This window comes from Mixophyes fleayi, chromosome 4 (assembly GCF_038048845.1).
Source record: "Mixophyes fleayi isolate aMixFle1 chromosome 4, aMixFle1.hap1, whole genome shotgun sequence".
Taxonomy (NCBI): domain Eukaryota; kingdom Metazoa; phylum Chordata; class Amphibia; order Anura; family Limnodynastidae; genus Mixophyes; species Mixophyes fleayi.
This window is the reverse complement of record NC_134405.1, coordinates 66272033-66295587: the sequence shown is the minus strand read 5'-3', so window position 1 is coordinate 66295587 and position 23555 is coordinate 66272033. Positions and strand designations below refer to the sequence as shown.

The window sequence follows — 23555 nt, the reverse complement described above, 5'->3', positions numbered from 1 at the left end:
TGAACTCCTACGAAGACTCATTCAGTGTTTTTATTATGGGATTGTTTGTCTCTACTGACCAAGTAAAGTATGATGGATTTATTTTCAGAGGAAGTTGAACAACAGTCTCCGCTCTCTGGCTGTGATGGCCCCTACCCTGAAGGTGAGTTCTGGCTGCTCTCTACAACTAGCTACTGTACTAAAGGAGATCAATATACGGGGCTTACTTTACAATATGCAAAACATCCGGGGCACAGTGCAAAAACCTCCCTGGTGCTGCTGGGTGGCTGGATTTGTGCAGGTGTGCCCACAGCTCATGAGTTTACAGAACAGGATGCAATTTGCGGAGTAAGATGGTTAAAATTAGATAAAGGGGAGAGGTGTGCCTTTTTAGGGTGTATTATCTTGCTGTGCAGATGAGTGCAGAGCCATTTCCACTCTGTAAAAGGATTTGATTTCTGCAGCAGCTCTGAGATCTCATCCTATATCTTTGATGCAATTTTGCTCCTTCCAGTTGCACTTTAGCTGAGAGAGCACTTTGAAGATTTGATTTAAACTGGGCAAACGCATAGAAGTGCCACGTGTAATAGAGAGCGCACCAATGTCCCTTCACTCTTGGTTCATTTGAGACAATTTGTAGGAGAAAAACTTTTTTTTGTTAATTTAATAAAAGTGGTGGTTCTCAGGTGGTAAGAGGTTTTTGATACGGTGTTTACACATTTTCACAGCGCGTTTCTGCAGGTTTTTTCATCCGTCCGCACCTTGATGTGTGCTGGGCGAACAAGTCCAGTGAGTGTTGTAAATGACATCTACTGAGTACAAAAATGTCCTCTCATCATGTGATTCACATTTCATACAGTACAACTGTCCTGTTCTGTTTAATTTGTACTGAAACAGGTCTTACTTTTTATGACATGTAGATCAATGGCTTTAACGAATGAACTCCGGCAAAAACATTAATTTTATTCAGTTTATTAAACGGCTAACGCCAGAGCAATGACAGATTGCTCCGGCGTTAGCCTGTTGTCACCAAATACCGCTGTTCCCATAGACAGGATATAAGGATTGAGAAATCAGTTAATTTATCAAGCAGTAAATGTTACTGAAACGCTATCTCTGGTTGGCGTTGGCGTTAAGCACCTCTTACCTGCATTTTCAGCCTCGCTGGGGAGGACTGTCCAGTGTACTGAGATTCCGTACTGACAGAACCCATTAGTGAAGTCTTTAACTTAATGCAGCGGCGAAAGACATTGGGGTGATCAGTCTTCGCCAGGACAGTCCCTTTTTGGCAGCGCCGTCCCAGCAAGACTTACTTGATAAATTGCTCTGACATTTAATTTGTTATAGCTGAAATAAGCAGCAATAAGAAATGATACTTAGGCAATTTTTTTGTGAATGATGTTAAATAGGCCCCTTTGTCTTTTAAACTGAAGATTAAAGAATTTTTATTTTTATTTTTAGAAAATGTATTTTTTAACAACATTTTAAATATTACTTTATGGCTCCTCCACTTTTTTGTATAATCTCTTTATTGAATGATGCAACTATTTAAAAAATTTCCTCGAATGCAGAGTAATTTGTACCTTATTCTGTATGCTCGGGGCAGTATCTATTGTTTGTTCTTATTATATATGCTGAACAAAATAAGCCACAGTAGTTTTATTTGGTAGTTTTATATTTTTCTATAGATGCTTTTATGAAATGAACCCAATTGGTTTGCCTTGACAAAGCTTGCCAGCGAAACGCATGTCGGCGTTTCTTGCTATACTTGGCAAATCCTCTCATATGAAATAAACTAGGGAACTTGAAATAAGCTCTTATTAATGATAGCTGGTATTTAACCACTGCCCTACCCCGAGGGAGATTCAGGATAGCTAGTTAGCAATTAACTCCCATCACTGAATTTTCTTTTCTCTTCTTCCAAGTCAGGAGCTCTTTTCCGAGAGGCGAGTCTGTGATTTAAGACATCAATGAATGGCAGTTTATTCTACCTGCTATGTGCATTACACAGCTTGTTCAGGATTTGATACTGATCTAGTCAATCGCTACTACTATCCAAAATTGTTTTGGTGTCAGCCCCAATAATCTCAAAAGGCTGAAATGTCATGTTTCACTTGCTATATTTACTACATAGCTTGTTAAGGACTCTTTTCAGTGCTAGTGATTAAATTAATTGCTGGCAGTTATAAAGATTACTTTTTCTATAGTCCTTATAATTTGAAGCAAGCTGAAATTGTGGGGAGACATTATAAATAAAGATACGGGGAGTTTAATGGCAGTTGGTCTTGCTACACAAACTTAGCAAATAACAGCGGACATACAATTACAGGTCCACAAGTATATGACTATGACATTGGCTGTAATTAACACAGATGATCTTACAACCAACGTGGGCAATCCTCGTTCCCGCTAGAAACCAAACTCTTTTATGTTCATTAGCAGGACGTACATTATTAAATACGGGAGATTCATCATCATCATCACCATTTATTTATATAGTGCCACTAATTCTGCAGCGCTGTACAGAGAACTCACTCACATCAGTCCCTGCCCCATTGGGACTTACAGTCTAAATTCCCTAACACACACACACACACAGACACAAACAGACTAGGGTCAATTTGTTAGCAGCCAATTAACCTACTAGTATGTTTTTGGAGTGTGGGAGGAAACTGGAGCACCCGGAGGAAACCCACGCAAACACAAGGAGAACATATAAACTCCTCACAGATAAGGCCATGGTTGTGAATCAAACTCATGTCCCCAGTGCTGTGAGGCAGAAGTGCTAACCACTGAGCCACCGTGCTGCCCATATACTTAACTTATCTTATCAGCTGACAATCATTCTTAAGAGCGTTTGAAATATATTTAGATTATTATACATCAATGGAATAAGAGCCATGTACAGCAAGTTTTAAATCACTTTACTTGACACTTTCACTTTAATTTTGCTGTCTTTTAACCACAGTTCTTTTATATTTTTTGATGAATAAAAGTTATGTTTTAGATTGTTTAATGTTTTTGGTGCATGATTTTGGGGACTACATAGTGCACCATAATTAGAGCCGGTCCTTTTTTCTCTGGATTTTCTAGACTTCATTAGTGTCACTGATTTGTAGCTTGTGAATTATAAGCTTTTATCGGTAATGTGCACCAATATTACATACACGCTTTTCTTTCCATTATTTATACATAAACCCAATTGGTGTAAGTTGTCCCATTGAAATAGTTGCTTAGACCTGTTACCACCACCTCTGAGGGGATGTCAAAATCTGGCAGATTTACCTGACTAAAAAGTCTCTTACGACTCACGCTACAATGGGATTGCTTCCAAAATCCCTCCACTCCACTCCACGAAGAACATTACAATACCTTTACCCCCAAAACATCATCTAATTTTTGCATTTTTGCGCAAAAGCAGGCGGAATCCTGTAGCTGACACCATTCTCCAACTGCCCCATTATCAGGAGTAATAAAACGTCTCCCCCACAATCTCGACACGGGCTTTTGCACTGTGTCTCTACATTTTTACGAATCATGATGACCCCTGCATACTTGCATGTCATAGGAAATATGCATAATAATTATTTACCTTTGTCCATTTACCTCCTGCTATAAATACAAGAATTACAGGTACGTGGAGACCATGTTACTTGATATCACCTTGTCTCTTTAGTACCACTGCATTGGATGTTCATCTCGTATAACAGTTATGTTTTTATCATTTAAGGTCGGTATAGAGCGTACAATACAGGATATCAATACTCTAAAAGGACCTTTGCTAAACGGGACCATTGCCCTGCTGAAGAATGTAAGTCACAGAGAGAGAAGCATCTATTCTGTGGAATAGAGCATAGAAAGGTTACTTGGAGATGCAATAATTTTGAAGACATTCACTACTATAGCAGTATGTTATTTTACATATATATATATATATATATATAATCTTGGCTAATTTCAATTTCTGGTTCTTTCACTAGGAAAGCAAGTGTTTGCTCGATCAAGCTATAGGATATTTTTCACAGTATCTGAAGTGGGTAAAACAAACAGTAAGTTGATTTAATCCTGACATACATTTATTAACATATAGATCGTTTGAGTTCTCAGTTCTATATCAGAGGTTTCCTAGGGGTTATCCCAGGTTACATCACAGAATGTGTACTCTGGCTAGCAGAGATGATATTTGCTGCTTATTAGCATTGTCTTGACTAATTAAATGTATTTTCTAATTATGATTACACATTTCACAGAGATATGTCTATTTCTTAGCAAATTATTATTTATCTGCTTTCATTGCAACTGACATCTAAAGCCTCATGAGTTTTTTTATTTATTTCTGTAGGGTGTGTACGGTATACACTGTATTGCTCATTGTGTAGATTACTTCCATTGGTTAGAACAGGTAAAACCTGTTTATGCCAGCTTGTTGTTAATAGCATTGTATTTACTGCAATCAGTATATCAAATGGGAATTCTCACAGTAACATTTTGTAATTTACCCTGACATTCTAGACTACAGGGATTATTCCATATCTCCTATACTTCCTCCTCTTTTACACAAATGAAAGGGAGGATTAGGAGGAATACATGATTCATGTATTACTAGTTGTGTGTAGTTTAACTACATTTGGTATTTATAAGACATAACATATATATTTATATATAAAGTGCATTTATTGTCTATACACAGTGGAGACAGCCATATTTGGGTTGTCCAATATTTATGAATGAAGCCGCTCACAGTGGCAGGTTAAAACTTCCACGGGCCCCTAATTGGGATGAAGTCACATGCCCACATGCCACCACTGAAATTCTCAGAATTATTTATTTTCTTTCTTGAATATACAGCAAGTTGCTCATCCCAAGCTTGCGTCATATGTTGTCAAGGTCATACCTGCTCTATTGAGTTTGAAAGGGAAACGTGCCCTGGCCTATCACACAAAATGCCGCTATTATAATCAGCCCCTGGCTTGTCACTTCACTGGCAACCAATCAGAGATAACCCAGAGTAACCAAATTCACATTGTGAAGGCAGCAATTTTGTTGGCTGAATCCAACTGACTTGGAACCAAGAAATTCACTAAGGAAAAAAAGTACAAGTGGCTGTGTCCAAAGTGAATAAACTGTAAATGTATGTGTGTTATCCTAACACCAAACTAAAAAAAATAGCCAATATTCTCATTAAAAGGCCGTCTGTTAAAACTCTGAAGGTCTTCAACTTGAAAAGAGCCGTGTACAAAGCATTGAGGACAGAAAGCCCTACTTCACCAATGATTGCTACATTCATGTCTCAAGGTTCTTTACTAGTATTAGAGGTAAAATCAAGTGATCAAATATATTTTGTAGTACACAGTAGATATCTCAAAGATTGTAATGATTATATCACCTGTACATTGCACTGCCCTGGTACTACAAGTTATATTTCCAGCACCAGAGACTTCATATGCCATAAAGGCCGTGTTTAGTAAATTGCAAATAGTCTTCTTCATCAAGAGAAGTGTATAGCAATCAAGAATTTACAATAAAGCCTGCAAAGGACATACAATATATATATATATATATATATATATATATATATAAAAATGGTGATGATGATACAGTATTGAGTTACACTTAGAATTCCGCCCATTCTTTCCCTGTCAGACTGACAGTGTGTGGTGTTGTTTCAGATTACACAGAACATTGCCTCCTGCCGGTCAGTGTCTGCAACACTTGACAATGCTCGTGTTATCGTCTGTGACCATGTGACCGACCCCTGGGTGAGTGGAGAAACAGGAAAGTGGTCAGGACAGTTACATCACACAGATTATGTTGCTAGAAAATAATAGTGAGTTTCAGGTTTTGCTATAACTCCAACTGTCATTGCAGAATAGGCTGCACTGGAACTGAAGGAGGGAAGTCATGTGGTAAAAGAGGGGTGAACATTAGGCCAGGGATACAAAGAGCCAAAGGTATCTTGGTTAGGTTGCAGGGGAATGAGGTGGCCAAGTTTTAAACTGTCCACAAAAATAGCGAGAGTGGGGTTCCCAATATTTTGGTTATACATCTGTGTAGAAATGATTTCAGCAATCCCAAATATATTGAGTTGTACCTAGCATGGGTGCATGCCTCCTGGCATGAATTGTTCCTGTGCTGGTCCGACATAGTTCCCCGGCTAGTGTGGAAATTTATCGCAGATGGAAGAATGGCGGACCGTGGCCGTAAGAAGGTGAATGTGGTCATGGCCAAGTATCTTTGGTCAATTGATAGTCTACGAATTGAACATACAGGAATTAGGTTTCTAACCCGGGCCTCTACAGGCCTGATGAGGTGCACCTTAGAGATAAGGGGTTAGGTATCTTTATAGCAGAGATTTATAGGGCGCTAGGCAAATTGGATAAGGGATAGTATGGTCGCCTGTCATGGCAGGAGAACACTGTACAGGGTAAACAAAGTCAGCCCCTTTGTCAAGTGACAATGGGGGAAGAAGTGAGGCAATGAGGGGTAGACATGAGACAAGATGCAGACTATAGAGGTAGAGAGGAGAATAGGGCATAGACACAATACAAGCAGAAGTAGGACGTGTTGGTGGTGGCAGTGGCCTTACTCATGTTTTGTACTGGGGCTCATAGGTCTTCAGATAAGCCACATCTATACATTAATCTCCCAAGGAATATTCTGTGTGCTTCCCACACCTATATTCAGTGTTCTAATAACCTTTATGGTTTTTTTAGAATGGCTTTTGGTTTTGTCTCGGTTGGTGCACCATCCTCTTGATCCCTAATATCTTCTTGAGCCTCAAATCTGCAGAGCATATAGCACCCAAGTCTCGGTGAGTACATCCTATGTTCAGCACCATACATTTGGGCCAATTACAACAAATAACATCTGCCATTATTTCCGATGTCAACCTGTACCTGATAAAATACCTTCCAACCTTCCCTACTTCACCCAGTACCAGTGAGTCTTGTAGTCACACACATTTTTCTATTGCAGTAACCTGGACTGAATTTAATTAATTAATGTAAACAGTGTCATTTTAATATCAATGAAATAACATGGTCAAGCAGAAAACAAGAACAAACCATTGTGTCCTGGGTAAAGTGGGTCATGTTGGAAGGTACATTATGTGCACCCTACACATAACGGATAAATAAACCAGCGCTGTGTCATCTAATGGCATAAGTGATTTGAATTGATCCAATCTAATAACATTGGATTTGTGACATGCTATTGGGGGTCTAGTGGACATAGACAAAGAACTGCACATACCTGGAACCCAGTATATTGTGACTCTGCCCATAAAAACACATGTTACCAAAGGTCTATTTTGCACTATAACTACAGCTTTATATAACACCTTCAAAGTACAATGCGTAGATTTGTTCTCTACTGACTTAAAAGTGGTGAATGAATGCATGCTACTCATGCTCGCATTATCCCATTTGCTTTTTTCATTACTATTTCCCTATATTAATTACTTCACTGTCTTGTCTCTGTCTCTCTGGGTTTAGAATATCTATGGCTCTCTAGTCCCACCACTTTGCCTGTCAATTTCTGTACTCTACCTGCAGAGACCCCAGCCCCGAAGAGGAGAATCTGTTCCCATTAACACACATCACAGATGCTGGGAGACGCTGATCCTGATCTTCAGAGGATACGGGAAATTAGATTTTCCATAAGGCATGGGGATGAAACTGACCAACCTCGGCACTCCATGCTAAATCTTGGATTCCACGCCCTTGCAGCTGTATCATGGAGCTGTGAAATTGTTTTACATTCAAAATGTTAGTAACTAGACTTTTTAATAAAAATATTGATATGGTATACAAATAACGCACCATGGTATATTCCGTTTGTAGGATGAACGTGAAGGCTGATTGCACTTATAACAGGTACCAGAGGAACTGGTGCGTGTTTAATGGGCAAGGCATAACATTTAAAGCCGTATTGGAGTGCGCACCAAATGACATGTATATATCAGCATTAGGAGCACCACTGCTGGGCGTCTGAGAATGGGCCACTACCAAAATAATATCAAGACGTCACCAGTGCTGTGGTCCAAAACAGATAATTTATGAAAGGTGCCGATAGAGGCTGACACAACTCTTGCAGATGGAGGCCGACACAGAAATAACCTTTAGGCTAGGGTTAGTCACAGGGCCACCCTAACAACAGTATGGGCCCCCGGGTACAGTAGTGCACCGGGGCCTTAATATATAAATATATAAGTAAAAAAAAAAAAAAAGGATATATATATCTATAATATAAATGTCTAGTGGCGTGTGTTAGTCTGTCTGTGTGTGTGTGTAAAATATAAAACCAAGCTGCAGCGCCACCTGCTGGGTGGAGTTATACACTGACCTACTAAATTCTTAGTGTGTGTGGGGAAAAAAAATCAGAAAAGGCTGAAATTTGGTATACTAAGATGTTTTTAATTTGTTAATTTAATTTGTTAATTGTTAAAAGTGTTTATAAAGATTTAAGAAAAATATATATATATTTCTTGAAGGAGAAGTGACAGTTGGGAGTGGTTGGTGGTTGCCGGGGGTGACAGTGGGGAGTGGTTGGTGGTTGCCGGGGGTGACAGTGGGGAGTGCTTGGTGGTTGCCGGGGGTGACAGTGGGGAGTGGTTGGTGGTTGAGGCCTGGGCTATGGCCCAAATGCATGACAAAAACCTTTTTAACACCTTAAGTAGCTTGATTTGACTAGAATGCATGAGTATCATGCACGGGTTAACTTGTATATATATATATACCCAACTTAAACGATCCATACAATTTCAACTATAAAAGTAAAGTCATTTTTTTATATATTTTTTTTAAATCCCCCTCTTAACTTACTGGTACCTTTCAATAGCGATAAGTTGAATCCTCTTCTGTACTTTGTCGCTGTGCTCCTCCATGCTGTGCTCGCAGTGAATGTCTGACGTGATGACGTCATCACGCCCGACATTCAATGCGAGCGCATCACGGAAGAGAGGACCAGGGAGTGAGCCGGATCGTCACCTGACCCACCGCAAAAGGTAAGTTTCTTTTTTTTTTCTTTCTTTTTTTTTTTCTTCTTTACAGGATTTTTTACAGCAGCAGACCTGCCAGGGCCCCCTTTCCCCCTGGGCCCCCGGGCACCTGCCCATCGTGCCCAATGGGAAAGACGGCCCTGGTTAGTCATCAGGCAGCAAAGTACAACAAGTGTAGGCATAGTGTAAGTGTAAGACATATCAGAGCACACAACACTTCATACTTTGTCACTGCAGGCAGTGGACTAAGGAAAACAACCAATTGTGGACTTGAATAACATTACAAGGTCCTATGAATCCTGGTTATCAGGCTGAGGTATGGGGTTGGAGAATTATCTTTTGCAGGGCAAAATTATTAAAATTAGATAAAGGTGTGGCGTGGGTGTATTTTAGCCATGTAGGTGGCAGGATGGCTATTTGTAAATGGCCAATAATAAACAATCGCAGAGATTTACTTTGCTGAGGTAATGTTGTCTTGGTCATCATTATCATCTGGCAGCAGGTGCAACAAATACTGCTGAAAAAATGAATACTTATGCAAACGTCCAGGTCTGAATGAGCCACATCTGCGTGAACACGCCCTTACTGTGCATGGGTTATTTTAGTCCTCCCCTTACCCGCCCGTTCCGCCTCTCAAGTTGTAGAGGGTCATAAGTGTCAAATGCGTTTAGAATGAACTCCACGCGTTCCCTCATTTTGTGATCATGCGCAGTGCAATATCATGTAAGATATAAAATCCTAACGTAAATCCAACTCTGAATCAGGCCCATAGTATTTAACTAATTTGCATGAATTGGGCAGCGTGGTGGCTCAGTGGTTAGCACTTCTGCCTCACAGCACTGGGGTCATGAGTTTGTTTCCGAACCATGGCCTTATCTGTGTGGAGTTTGTATTTTCTCCACATGTTTGTGTGGGTTTCCTCCCACACTCCAAAAACATACTAGTAGGCTAACTGGATGCTGACAAAATTAACCCTAGTGTGGGTGGGTGTGGGACTTTAGACTGTAAGCCCCAAAGAGGCAGGGACTGATGTGAATGACAAAAGTATTCTTTTGCCCTTGTGCCTTGCTTCATAGCTCTATCTGAGATTGGTATCCCCAACAGCCCTGGAATACAATCCATATATAGAGTATAGGAGCAGTTGGGAGCATACAAGTGTGAATAATGATGTTTGCATCAATTTTCGTGCTCCAGTGCAGCCAACATACCCAAGAAAAGTGTTCGTGTTGACATAGCCTAACTGAGAAAAATAGTTGGTTTATAAAGACGAAGTGCAAAATACAAAAATGAAGAATTAAATTGGCATAAAATTGTGCTGCCCCTGAACACTACTACCGTAGATGCGTGTCCAGTTTCTCTACATGGTAAACAATGCCTCAGTATTGCACACCTCCTAACCTTTCAAAAAGCAAAATCACGGCACAAACAAGTCCTCCCATAATTTACCAAACCATGACAAGGTTGACCCAAACCACGCTCACAAAACTATCCAAACCACGCCCCTTTTTGTGGTTGGCGAATCAGAACAGTCCTGCCAAGATAAGAACTGTTGGGACATATGGTACTGTCAACAAGATCGCTTACTTTCACTCAGCAGAGATAAAATATGTCTCCCACATATCAATAAGTGCAATTATGCAAATAAATTAGGTTCTTTGTACTAAGTACCCGGGCTACGCTGAAAGGTTTTACTTTATCTATAGGAAACACTAAAATAAAATGGATCAACCATAAACTAGGACATATTTTTCTTTGTACTGCTGGTACAAATTGCTCTGAACAGACAGATATAAAGCCAAAAAGCTAGTTATATGATTTGAAACAAATCCTCAGTTCTGGGTAAGTGGACAAGCTTTGAAGATGTCACCATGCAGCTAAGCTGCCTCTCAGAGATAATGAATTCATTGTTCTAAGTGCAATGTGCATATGTACTATGCAAAGAAAGGCATGGTTAAGGCAGGACACACTTGCCTGGCATCTTGATTCTATTTCAAGTTACCATTGACAACTGCCAAGGAGAATTAACCCCGCAAGTGTTCTGTAATGCTTCTGGCTCCATATAATTACTGCTCATCTTCTCCACACAGTCTATTGCTGGAATATTAGCAGAAAAAAAGTGTTATGCTAATGTCTTTAAAATGGCATGAAATATGGTTGCAGAGAATAGCTTGATTCTGTAATTATTAGGTTTTAAATTAATAGTCCCAAAAATCTAAATTAATATTACATTAATTAATAAATCCATGCGTGTCCAGAGATGAGAGATTGGATTCATTTGCAGCCTGACTCATTATCAGCATTCGCTGGAGACAGATCCATTTGTTTTAGACATATCTTTCTCCACAGACTGATATTTAAGACATATTAGTCTCTAGATGAAGGCTCACATAGTTGTGTGGTCTCAATAGTTGAGGAAAAGGAAACCTGGTGAGGTGTGCTTAAGATCTATCGGATTCCAGCAATAACTAGACAGGCAGATATCTAATAATTATTTGGTGGGCTAGGTACAGCAGGCAGCATGGGAATCATTACAAGATACGGGCACAGGTCACGAAACAAAGAAGGATCGACCAGTAGAATTTGCTTAATTGCATCTTATTACAGTCTCCCGAGACAATGATCTAAACTAGCAGTTAAATGAATGTCTAATTTAAAAGTTCATCTGAGTTGCATTTGTAAGGTTATGTTTACATCACAGCTGCATTTATTTCACTTTACATACACTGGTTTCTCTTGTTTTACAGAATTCAATTCAAATTACTGAGCCTTTCCTACAAAGCCCTCAACAACTCCACCCCTACATAAATCTTACATCTCACCTCAATATATTCTCACACTGGCCCTCTTCACTCTAGCTCTGACCTGCGCCTCTTCTCTGGGAACCATTTCTCACTCTTGTCTATGAGACTTCTCCCACATATGGAATCGGGGCAGCTCAGTGGCTTAGTGGTTAACACTTCTCCTTCACAGCACTGAGGTCGTGAATTCTATTCTCAACTATGGCCTTATCTGTGTGGAAATTGCGTGGGTTTCCTCCTACAGTCCAAAAACATACTAGTAGGTTAATTGGCTGCTATTAAATTGACCTTAGTCTCAGTCTGTGTGTGTATGTTAAGGAATTTAGACTGTAATCTCCAATGGAGCAGGGACTGATGTGAGTGAGTACTGCGGAATTTGTGGTGCTATACAAATAGATGATGATTCCTTACCACAAACAATCACTCTGCCACAGCCTTCAAATCTTTAAACATTCTCTGAGCCCATCTCTCTCTCTTAGAGCTTACCTTACACCTTACACCCACACTAACGCACCCTCACAACTGTCCCAATCTCCACTCCACTACTCGTTTCCACTGTTCCCTCTTCCGATTAGAATGTAAGCTCTCTCAGCGGGGCCCTGTCTTCTCTTTGTTTTCATGTCTGCGTTTATTTTGTCGACCATGTATGTCTGTTTTATGTATATCCGGCGCTGAGAAACTCTGTGGCACCTTACAAATCAACAATAATAATAATAACATTGCACTAACTGTGCATAGAATGGAACTCACTTTTAGGGCTAGATTTACTAAGCTGCGGGTTTGAAAAAGTGGGGATGTTGCCTATAGCAACCAATCAGATTCTAGCTTTCATTTATTTAGTACCTTCTACAAAATGATAGCTAGAATCTGTTTGGTTGCTATAGGCAACATCCCCACTTTTTCAAACCCGCAGTTTAGTAATTCTAGCCCCTAATCTTTAGCTCTGTTGTGTGTTTTTATTAAACATGAAGAGGTTAAGGTCCAACCAGGGCAGCCTCTTTCTGGCATGCTGGGACTAGACCAGCAACAGCTGGAGAGCCACTGGTTGCCTCTCTCTGTACAATTAAGTGTAGACGCTTCCTACTGCAGGCCTCAAGTTTCATTATGCTACATACAAAGAGGAAGGCTAAGATGCTTTAATACTGTTGCCTTAAATCTTTATCTTCTCCCTGGCAGATACGATATCTGAGGATACAAGATCTGAAGCCCCTGACAGTGTAAATGTGTGTCGATCCTCCTTTCTTTGTATAAATTCCAGAATGCATCTGAAAAATTTATGTTCCCGTCTGCTCCCCTAAGCCATGGTTACAAAGAAATCCAATTCTTCTTAACTAGACATTTTCTTAAAAGACGAAATTCTTGGAAACTTTCTAGGACACAGATACCAAAAAGTTTTAACTGATTACTTACTTTGGACACTAGGGGCTAGATTTACTAAGCTGCGGGTTTGAAAAAGTGGGGATGTTGCCTATAGCAACCAATCAGATTCTAGCTATCATTTTGTGTAAGGTACTAAATAAATTAAAGCTAGAATCTGATTGGTTGCTATAGGCAACATCCCCACTTTTTCAAACCCGCAGTTTAGTAAATCTAGCCCTAGATCTTGTTGGAAATTTGTTCCATTTTCTATGGTAGGTATACCAAATACAGCCTCCATGATTATGTAGAATATGACATATATATGCTGATTTTATGTTCTATTGTTTACCTTTCCTTTATCTATTGACAATACTACAAAACCACGAGGAGCAGGGAATGAAATTCCAAATTAAGCTGTAAGGTATGAATTTTTAAAGCCTGTCACCTCACTGTATACTAAACCAGACTACAGTATGTACTCACTACACAACGTAGGATAAATATAAGCTTAGCTTTTTTCTTATTAGTAAACAATACAAATTTATAAATAAATAAACATATCTTAAATACTGAGGAGTCACAACTCTGGAATCTGACTCAATCTTGACATAATCTAGGAGGTCAGAAGATATAGATTGTTCACAGTGTACACATTTATCTATATTGGACTTTTCCTCTGAGTTCAGCTATTTCTTATTCGTCTCCTGTGTCTGTGAACCCTGACAGTTGCTTATTTAGTGTTTGTAAGCCAGACTTCAGCTTTGAACATGACTGCTGCTATCTCTTCCTGTATAGCAGACATCAGCTGAAGCTTGCTCACTGTTTGTTACGTCTAAGTGCATCAAACTTTTTCTCTGGAATAACTGCTATCAATCATTACCTAAATGCCAGACTTTTAATGAAAGTTTAGCTGCTGTTTCTCTGGTTCTGTGGGAGGGTGTCTCCCGCATACGGAGCCCGTGAAGAGGGCAAAGAAAAGATGACACTCCTCTGTTCTGAGATACGGTAAGTTGACATTCTTGTTTGCAGTATCCCATGGTATTGGCGGCAGCGAATTGTCAGCAATTTGCTGCGGGCCAATCATTGGCCCAGAGCGGGGAGCCAATGACACTAGGCCTGAGTGGCAGCAGTGGGTATAAGACTCTAGGCCTGTGGGCACATATAAATTCAGGCTTTAAGACAGTGGTGGCATGTAAGCCAGGCTTTAGGCCTGTGAAGGCAAGTCACTACAGGCTGTAGACCTTTGACACCAGTAATAGAGACAAATTAGCCTGTAGCATCACATAGGTCAAGTTGAGCCCGTAAGGCAATTAAAGTCTGGCTCTAGGTCTGTGAGTGGGAAGTGGTATTAGGCAGACAACCGCAGGTGGTAATTCCTTTAGTGAGACCGCACCCGGTCTGTTACTCTGGGGGGGGGGAGTAATTGGCCATTTGTGTGGCGGTCACTTTAAGGCATTGTATTACACCTTATAACACAGTATGGTAGGATAGTTTGTGTATTTCTCTTGCAGTCAGTTTGGGGTGGTTGTGTTTTGTGTCTGTTCCTAGGTGTTCATCTTGCAGAGTTGCAGAGGGCTATCAAGAGGAGGTGACCAGTTCTCAGCGAGTACTGTGTTTTCAATGTTGTCTCTACTGGTAGGGGCACTCACCTGTACCACGGTGAGTAGGATATTCGGGCAGGAGTCTTCCCTGTCCCGACTATCCATAGTCCCACTTCCAGGCCCAGAGCAAAACAAAGTGTTGGAAGTCGGGGTAGAATTAAGTATCTCTACTCCCTGCTGTCACCTCGGACATCCCCTCCATTCCTATCCAGAATTACTGCCTTTGAGTAACCTGTCTGACCATCTCCTAGACCCTGTGCTGAGGGGATGGTACGACGTGGTGGGAACACATGGTTCTTGGTGAGGAGTGTGCAGTAGTTTACCATAGTAATCCCTCAAGATCGTGTAAGTACCCGGGGTGCAGGGAAGGGATTATCCAGTGCAGTGGATCCCAAACTTTCTCAGTTCAAGGCACCTTTAGGTTCTCCATAATTTTTTCAAGGCACCCCCATGTAAAAATAATTACCAAGTTGCCTGCGCCTTGCTTTCCACTGGCACTAGCCGCGGCACCCCAGTGAGACTGCCACGGCACTCAAGGGAGCCGCGGCACCCAGTTGGGGAACCACTGCTCCAGTGGATTGTCTTTCTCCCTATAGCACCCGTTACAGTTCCTGTGAACCTGTCTGGTGCTGCATTATTAGAGATGCATTGGATCCAGATGTTATTCTCTTTTCTGTTATTTTCCTATGTGCATATCAGGCATGGGCATATGGTTAACCATTGTTCAGCAGGTGGCATCAGTGCCCACTACCTAATACCAGAATTCTTGTGCTGTTGTTAACGAAATGAATTCCACTGTCCGAGAGCGCAGAATTGATCCATGTTTGCAGGTCTTCCTTTATTACTTGTTCTTTATCAATCACACTAGTGGGCACATCTTCCTAGCTAGCTCTATAAATGGTAGCAGTGGCCACCAGCCTGGGTCTATTCCTGGGCTCACACCCAGGGCAATTTGTTACACCTATACCCAGCATAAAATAAACTCAGGCTCAGGGATAAAGGCACCAAATAAAAACTTTATGACATGTGTCTGGGAAAGGGGGTGGGAGGATTTGGTCAGGTGGAGAGTAAATTACATCCCTACTGGCAGATGACAGTCTTCATTTGGGCTGAAGAACTACAGGTTGCCCTAGACTGTCCTATAATGTCACTAAGATCTGCAGTGTATGGCAGGTAAATCCAATACTTACATGTATGGTTTAACGATGAGCAGGCTCGGATTTTCTAAATCAGAGCACCCCTGAACAGTGTGGATCCGAGCCCGATCCGAGCACTGTTCGGGTATTCGCGCCGATTGCCAAACTCAAAACGAGGCCATCGGATCTCGCGATACTCGGATTATTTAAATTCCCCGCTTGCCGCCGCCATCTTCACTCGGGCATTGCTCAGGGAAGCGGGAGGGTGTGTTTTAGTGGTGTCCTCTGTCCTGGTCATTCCTGTGGTTCTGTCCTGGTTAGTGCAGTGGTTCTGTGTCCTGTGCTCTGTCCTGCTGAGTCCAGTGGTGCTTTGTCCTGTGCTCTGTCCTGCTGAGTCCAGTGGTGCTGTGTCCTGTGCTCTGTCCTGCTGAGTCCATTGGTCCATTGGCTATATATCAACGTTCACTGCTCCTGCAGTCTAAAAAAAATTGGTACTGCAATCTAACTACGTTCACTGTTCCTGCAGTCAAAAAAAATTGGTACTGCAATCTAACTACGTTCACTGTTCCTGCAGTCAAAAAAAATTGGTACTGCAATCTAACTACGTTCACTGTTCCTGCAGTCAAAAAAAATTGGTCCTGCAGGGCCGGATTAAGGGAATGGAGGCCCCTGGGCTAAGGGCGCCTCCATTCCCCCGTGAGGCCCCCAATGCAACCTTTTGGCCTAAAAACAATATTGTGAGGTGTGAGGTGTTCAGAATAGACTGGAAATTAGTGGAAATGAATGTTATTGAGGTTAATAATAGTGTAGGAGTGAAAAAAAACCAAAAATATGGATTTTAGCACTTTTTATGCTTTTTTAAAAAAAAAAATCAGAACCCAAAACCCAAAATCAGAACCAAAACCTTGAGTGGGGTGTTTTGGCAAAACCAATCAGAACCCAAAACCTGAAGCTAATCAGAACCCAAAACCCAAAAAGTGGCCGGTGCACACCCCTAGTATGGTTTGCATACAGTGTAATTTTATAAAGCAAATGTATTATCACACTGCAATTTTCTTTCTAATGGTAACATTACCTATGTAATATTTCAATGTGCCATACTTTTCCCATAAGACCTAATACATTTGCATGTCTCTCAGCTGGAACAAGAATCTACACAGCGAGATGCCAAAGAGGCGTAATTCTGTGCATGGCCCAGACTCTGCAGGACAGCGCTACCCTCTGCTGAAATCACTTAGATGTGAATGGGGACTGTTGATGCACAAAGATGTGTGAATTGCTGTAATTAAGAATAGTGTTGGAGGGAAAGAGCAATCACTTAATTAGAGGCCAACAGGCACTCAGACATTTCTGGTTATGTAATTATTTAGTATAGAACATGAATGAGATGATACATTGAAGTAATAAGGCAGCGTACTAAGCTGGGGAAAAAACTGGACTGACTGATGTAACCAGCCAAGCTGCAAAACTATATCGTCTGTTGGCAATAGTTGCGTAGAAAACTCTCATCAAGTGAAATCCACAGGGAAGATTTATTAAGCAGCATTGGTTTTCATTTTTATTTCTTTTTTTCATTTTTCATACATTGCCAGCTTTTATGGCTTACTATCCTGGAAGGTGATAAATTTAAACCTCTGGTAACATGTGGAGGTTTGATAATGCCCAGATCTCATGCAGTTTAGGGCAAAATGCTTGGTAAAAATTCTTGTGATAGGCTGCCCATTTATTAAGTAGGGGCATATATGCACCCTCCATTTGCAAACATTGGTGATACAAAATGGGTCATTCTGAACAGCTCAGTGACTTCAAGCGTGGTACTGTGATAGGATGCCACCTTTGCAATAAGATGGTTCGTGAAACTTCAACCCTGCTGGATATTCCTTGGTCATCGTAAGTAATATTATTAGAAAGTGGAAGCATTTAGGAACAATAGCAGCTCAGCCACAAAGCGGAAGACCACGTAAAATTACAGAGCGGGGTCAACCACTGCTAAGGCGCATGTTGCGTAAAGTCACCAATGCTCTGCTGATATCATATCTGAAGAGTTCCAAACTTCCACCAGCATTAATGTAAGCACAAAAACTGTGTGGCGGGAGCTTAATGGAATGGGTTTCCATGGTCGAGCAGCTGCATGCAAGCCTCACATCACTAAGACCAGTGCCAAGCATCAGATGGAGTGGTGTAAAGCACACCAACACTGGACTGTGGAGCAGTGGAAACATGTTCTGTGGTGCGACAAATCGCGCTTCTCTGTTTGGCAGTCAGATGGGTGAGTCTAAGTTTGGTGAATGCCAGGAGAACATTACCTGCCTGACTGCATTATGCCAACTGTGAAGTCTGGTGGAGGAGAGGTAATGAAATGTGGCTGTTTTTCAGGGTTTGGGCTAGGGTCCTTATCTCCAGTGAAGGACAATCTTAATGCTTCAGCATGCCAAGTCATTTTGGACTATGCTATGCTTCCAACTTTGTGCTAACAGTTTGGGAAAGGCCTTTTCTATTTCAACAAGACTGTGCCCCAGTGCACAAAGCAAGGACTACAAAGACATTGTTTGATGAGTTTGGTGTGGAAGAACTTGACTGGCCCACACAGAGCTCAACCCCATCGAACACCTTTGGGATGAACTGGAATGGAGTTTGTGAGTCAGGCCTTCTCGTCCAACATCAGTGCCTGACCTCATAAATGCTCTACAGAATGAATGGGCACAAATTCCCACAGAAATACTCCAACGGATTGTGGAAAGCCTTCCAAGAAGAGTGGAAGCTGTTATCACTGCAAAAGGGGACCAACTCCATATTAAAGTATATGTATTGAATAGAATGTCATTATAGTCCCTGTTGGTGCAATGGTCAAGCGTCCGAATACTTTTCTCCATATAGTGTATATAGATATATATATATAGATATATACAGTATATGTTATATTGTATTACTAAGGGGACATCATTTTTTGTTAATTACAGTAAGGGGGCACAAGTAGTTTGATTATCCCCTAAGGGGTACAACACTTGCTGTGGATGCTATTGTAGCACTACAGGGATTTCCAATTGTTTATCAAGCCGCAGCTTGATAGATTTAATTATTTGGATTCTCACAAAGCAAAAAAATCGGGTTGGTGATAATTAATGTGGAGCTTTGAAAACTAGCGGTTTGACATTTAGTAAATCTGATGGTTTTTAAACCACTGACAAAATCGCTGATAAAACAGCGGCTTAACGAACCGCACTTTAGTACATTTCCCTCCAAATGTCCCTTTTCCTCTCTCTCTCTCTCTCTCTCTCTGAAGGAGACAAGCATAGGTATGCTTCAATGAGAATCTCAACGACCATAACGTATATAAGAGGAAACATTATGCAGGGACACATCTGGGATGCTGGGTGAAAGAAATCCTTTATATATGAAAGATTGAAATCAACACTCACATATTGCATGAGGAAATCCCAGCTAGTATAGCATTTTTAGTGCTGAGGCTGCTCTCCCTCATAATTGTCACCAGACCCGATTGATCAGGAAGGTACAAGTACTTGCGTTGCAGTGTCAGTGTACTGTGCCTCACTGATCAGTACTCACTGATCGGGGCTGGTGTCTAATGTGAGTAAGAGCAGCCTTGGCGCTAAAAATGTTTTTAGTGGTGATTTTTAAAATTTAACTTTGCACCTCAACCCAGAGCCTGGCAACAATCCCTACTTGGGACCCCAAGCAAAAAAATCGGCTTGGTGATAATGTTGAGCTAGCGGTTTCACATTTAGTACCAGAAAAAGTGTAATGCCCTTTAATTTTCCCAGGGTATTGTCCTTGGATGCTAGGTTATCAACCCACCCCAAGTACAACCTTATTTAACTCACTCCCAATTACAGATCCCACCTCTAGACCAGAAATACATTAAGGGCCTGATTCAGAGAAGGTAAATACCGTATTTTGCATTAAATCGATCTGCGAATGCCCAGAACTAGACTATATACCAGTGAACACAGCAACATACAATTAATCTTTGAGTGCAAAGAAGCCTTACTATAGCCTACGATTTCATGGGCAAAATAGGGGAGGGGAAGGGGCGCATGCATATAGTCAATGTACAGTAAGGGCGTGCCAAGCGCTCGCATCAACGTCCAATTCAAGCTTTGGACATTTCAAAGGTACTTGATTTTCTGCCGTATCACGTGCACCAGGTACAATTCGAGTGTAAGTGCAAAGTGATAGTAATGATGGTCGCTTATACATGCTAGAACATGTGTTTGCAATCAGGAGCAACTGTGAAAATGGAACTTATGTACTGTAGACATTAATAACATTATCATGTTTGGACTGAAATTAAAAAAAATTTAAAAAAAAATATTTTTTTTTTACAATTATGTCATTAATGATTATATTATTAAAAGTGACGATCATTGAATACTTTTATTTTTTTCGTGCGTTCTCTTGGGACTTTGTATTCTACATATGTATTGGACGTATTCTGCAGTGTATTGTCTGCTAGAGCAGAGCACAATTAGATGTATCTTCAGATCTGCTCCTATTTGAATACGGACGTGTGCATGATCGATTTACGTACATTTAAAAAACTGCTATTTATTTCTATTATTGCGTGCCTTAATGAATCAGGCACTTAGAGATATTAGTAAATCCAGTTAGTTGGTACAATTTTGCACTTTGGCAAAACCATATGGCACTACACAAATATAACTGTGCAGACAGATTTAGAGTTGTGAGGGGAGCTTGTCGTAGGTCAACTCTAAATCATAGTATTAAAATAATTCTGCTCAGTGTTTCTGTGCTACATGTATTGCATTTGCACCTTTTGCATAGTTTGTCCAGGTGCAAATTTATACCTATTAGCTGGATTGACTTCTAACTCTAAATATGTTTAATTGCTGTTGCAAGGCCGTTTCTACCACTGTCCAAGCACACTTGCGGGCTCCTTTCTGCAGGGCATGGTGATTTCTAGACAAGACATATATGTAGTGGGGCTTACTTACAGTTGGACAGGCATCTGTTTCTTTGTATATATATATATATATATATATATATATATATATATATATATATGTAACGCACTTAAAAAAAAGCATATTTACATGCATATGTTAAGATGGACACATCCTCAGTAGCATTTGCGCCAGGCATACATCATGCATAACTCGCATTTTCAGCTTAAAATGTAATAACATTGCAAATTAAATTAAATACAAACATCAGTTATATTCCCCTAAAAATCGAATGGAAATCTTATTTCCTGCAGTAGTCCACATGAACATGTCAATTAAGTATTGTGAATAGATGTCCGCACCTTCATATAATATAGCCACATTTCTAATGAATTATGTACAGCTGGAGGGGTCAATATGCAATCAGCCAATCAGGAGCCTCTAGATAGTGCTGGACATAGTCACCCAAGACTTGCTAACTTTTCAGTATATTATTCCAGGAGATTTATTCAGAACCTTCAGACCCTCTTTATTAAAACGTTTAGGTGGACTAATCACCTCGGTATCAGCTGTTATCTGTACATGCCATCTTGCTGTTGCGAATACATATCTTGACCTTTAAGAAAACAACGTACACGCTAATTGTACATAAGCAAGAGAAAATCAACACATATCTTTTTTTTGAGCAATTTTTGAAACAAGTCTCTGCAAAGAAATTTTGCAAATGTTTATATTGAACACTTGACTAATAATAAATAATTCATAGTAATTTCGTACTGTGCCATCTCCCTCTGTATGATTTACCAACTGAGTAATATTTTTATGTTGTATTATATTATATTATATGTTATATTGTTCAAACGTTTGTGTAGATTAATCTCTGCTGTACAGCAGGTTTTTTAATGTTTAAACACTGATTTTGTTAGAAGTACCGATAAATATTAGCTTAATTGTATCGATAATTTACATTTTTATTCTTGTGAGTGGTTGTGTAGGTAGTGACCCAGTGCACTGCTTGGCCCGGGGGCCCATAATACTGTGACGATGGCCCTGCCTGACAGGTACCACTTCAATTTCCTCTGATTTGGCAGACACCTTTCCCTGATGTATACTGTGACAGTCTGCCTGTATCCACCTGGCCTCCAATGCTGCACAAGTTCAGGAAGAAAATATAGTCGTCTCCTCACTCTCACTGCGTGAATATTGTTACTCTGCTTACAGAACCCGATCTATTTTAGTCCACACATTAAATATAGCTTACTGTGCACAGAGGCTGTGCGCGCTCTGCAGCATGCATACATGGTGAAGTTAGGGTTAAAAAGTTATTTTTCACATTCGGGCCCCCACTCTTCATGTGTGGGTCTCGGTACTTGGGTTCTGTTACCATGGAAATGTGGGGGTGGTGTGGGATGCTGCAGATTATCTGTATTATATAGCAATGTGATAATCTGTTTACAGTCTGAGATACCTTTACTGTGGTGATAAGGTCTGTATCTCCATTAGTGAATACCTATGTATTAAGCTAAGTGCACCAGTCATTACAAATAAACAGACTAACATAACCCAACAAGTCATTTATTCTACAACTGTGTCAATAATACTGTGTTTAAAGGATCACTAACCATTTTACACAAAAACAAATACATTGTTATTATATTATTAATATACACGTGGTAATAATCCAAGATACATAAGATCAGTGTGCCATATGGCATATGACAGCCATTGAACTTTATTGCATGGGTCATGTTTATATACAAAAAAAACTACATTTCATAACCATAAGATGATCTATATAGATTATTATAAGCTCATTTAGGAGTCCAAACTAGGTATATTTTGTGTCATCAACATCATCCTTTATTTTGGTAGACATAAAAGAATAAGAAACATGTGTTTACTCTTGTACGTTGTTGACAAATTGTTCAACATTAAAGAGCACATTAGCAAGAATGGTCCAAAGAGGATGGTGAGGAAACAGTTAATACAAAAGAGGCTTTTTTTCCTGCAGACTCAGATAAGAGGTTGGGAGGAGAGAGGAGACACTGCACTGTGTTACCATTGTCACACAATTACAGGCTCGCAGCATCCCTGCTCAACTCTATCTCCAATGAACATGCAGGTAAGAGAAGGGACCGCTGTGTATGGAGCAGGGGTCCTGCCCTGGTACAGGTAACTGTATATCTGTATTGCTTACAATGTTTTAGGGATCATATCTGTCACTTTTCTTCTTTTTCTCTTTCCTTTTCTGCACACTTTCATTTCTCTCTGTATTGTCACTTATCCGATCGTCAGTATTCGTCACTACCCCAGGGATGAGAGGTTTAGTACACACTCTAGTCCCCATCCATTCCTCCTGCCTTGTCCTGCGGGCTTAATTCATTAAATGCATTCCCACTGAAACCAGTCTACCAAGATCAGAGGGATGCAGATTTGCCTTCAGTAAGCAGCTGCTGAACTCATCACTCGCTCTCCCTGCCAGAACTAATTGTAATATCATGTCATACTGCATGTATAAATACTTGGGCTGTTAGAAGTCTCAGAACGGTGTAACGTTCCTGTATATTCAGACCCTGATGCTGAAGGTGCATCTTTACTGCAGTGAATTAAAAATCAACTAGGGAAAAAAAGGATCAGAAAAGGTTTGTTTCTATAATGATGACTGCTGCATAATAACATAGTTGTGATCACCTAAGTTACTGAAGTTGTAGTAGTTTATCCTGTGACTATATATGGTACTTAGATGGCCCACTGCCTGCTTC

The 23555-nt window shown here is 40.4% G+C and overlaps 2 protein-coding genes across 4 annotated transcripts in view; both read left to right on the top strand.

The window, feature by feature from the left end:
* Positions 1-7794, top strand: part of PROM2 (prominin 2) — a 60849-nt gene extending 53055 nt beyond the window's left edge. The window contains exons 18-23 of one of the 2 annotated variants that reach the window (XM_075207377.1): positions 89-142; positions 3710-3790; positions 3960-4028; positions 5649-5738; positions 6693-6790; positions 7533-7794. In XM_075207377.1, coding sequence (XP_075063478.1) covers positions 89-142; positions 3710-3790; positions 3960-4028; positions 5649-5738; positions 6693-6790; positions 7533-7599 — 459 coding nt within the window. In that variant the 3' untranslated portion in view covers positions 7600-7794. Of the gene's footprint in view, positions 1-88; positions 143-3709; positions 3791-3959; positions 4029-5648; positions 5739-6692; positions 6791-7472 lie in introns of both variants that reach the window. The other variant, XM_075207378.1, reaches the window with a different exon arrangement.
* A 15016-nt stretch (positions 7795-22810) lies between these two features.
* KCNIP3 (potassium voltage-gated channel interacting protein 3) overlaps positions 22811-23555 on the top strand; it is a 91793-nt gene continuing 91048 nt past the window's right edge. For both annotated transcript variants that reach the window (XM_075207373.1, XM_075207372.1), the window contains exon 1: positions 22811-22915. In XM_075207373.1, the coding sequence (XP_075063474.1) occupies positions 22904-22915 (12 nt within the window). In that variant the 5' untranslated portion in view covers positions 22811-22903. The remainder of the gene's footprint in view (positions 22916-23555) is intronic.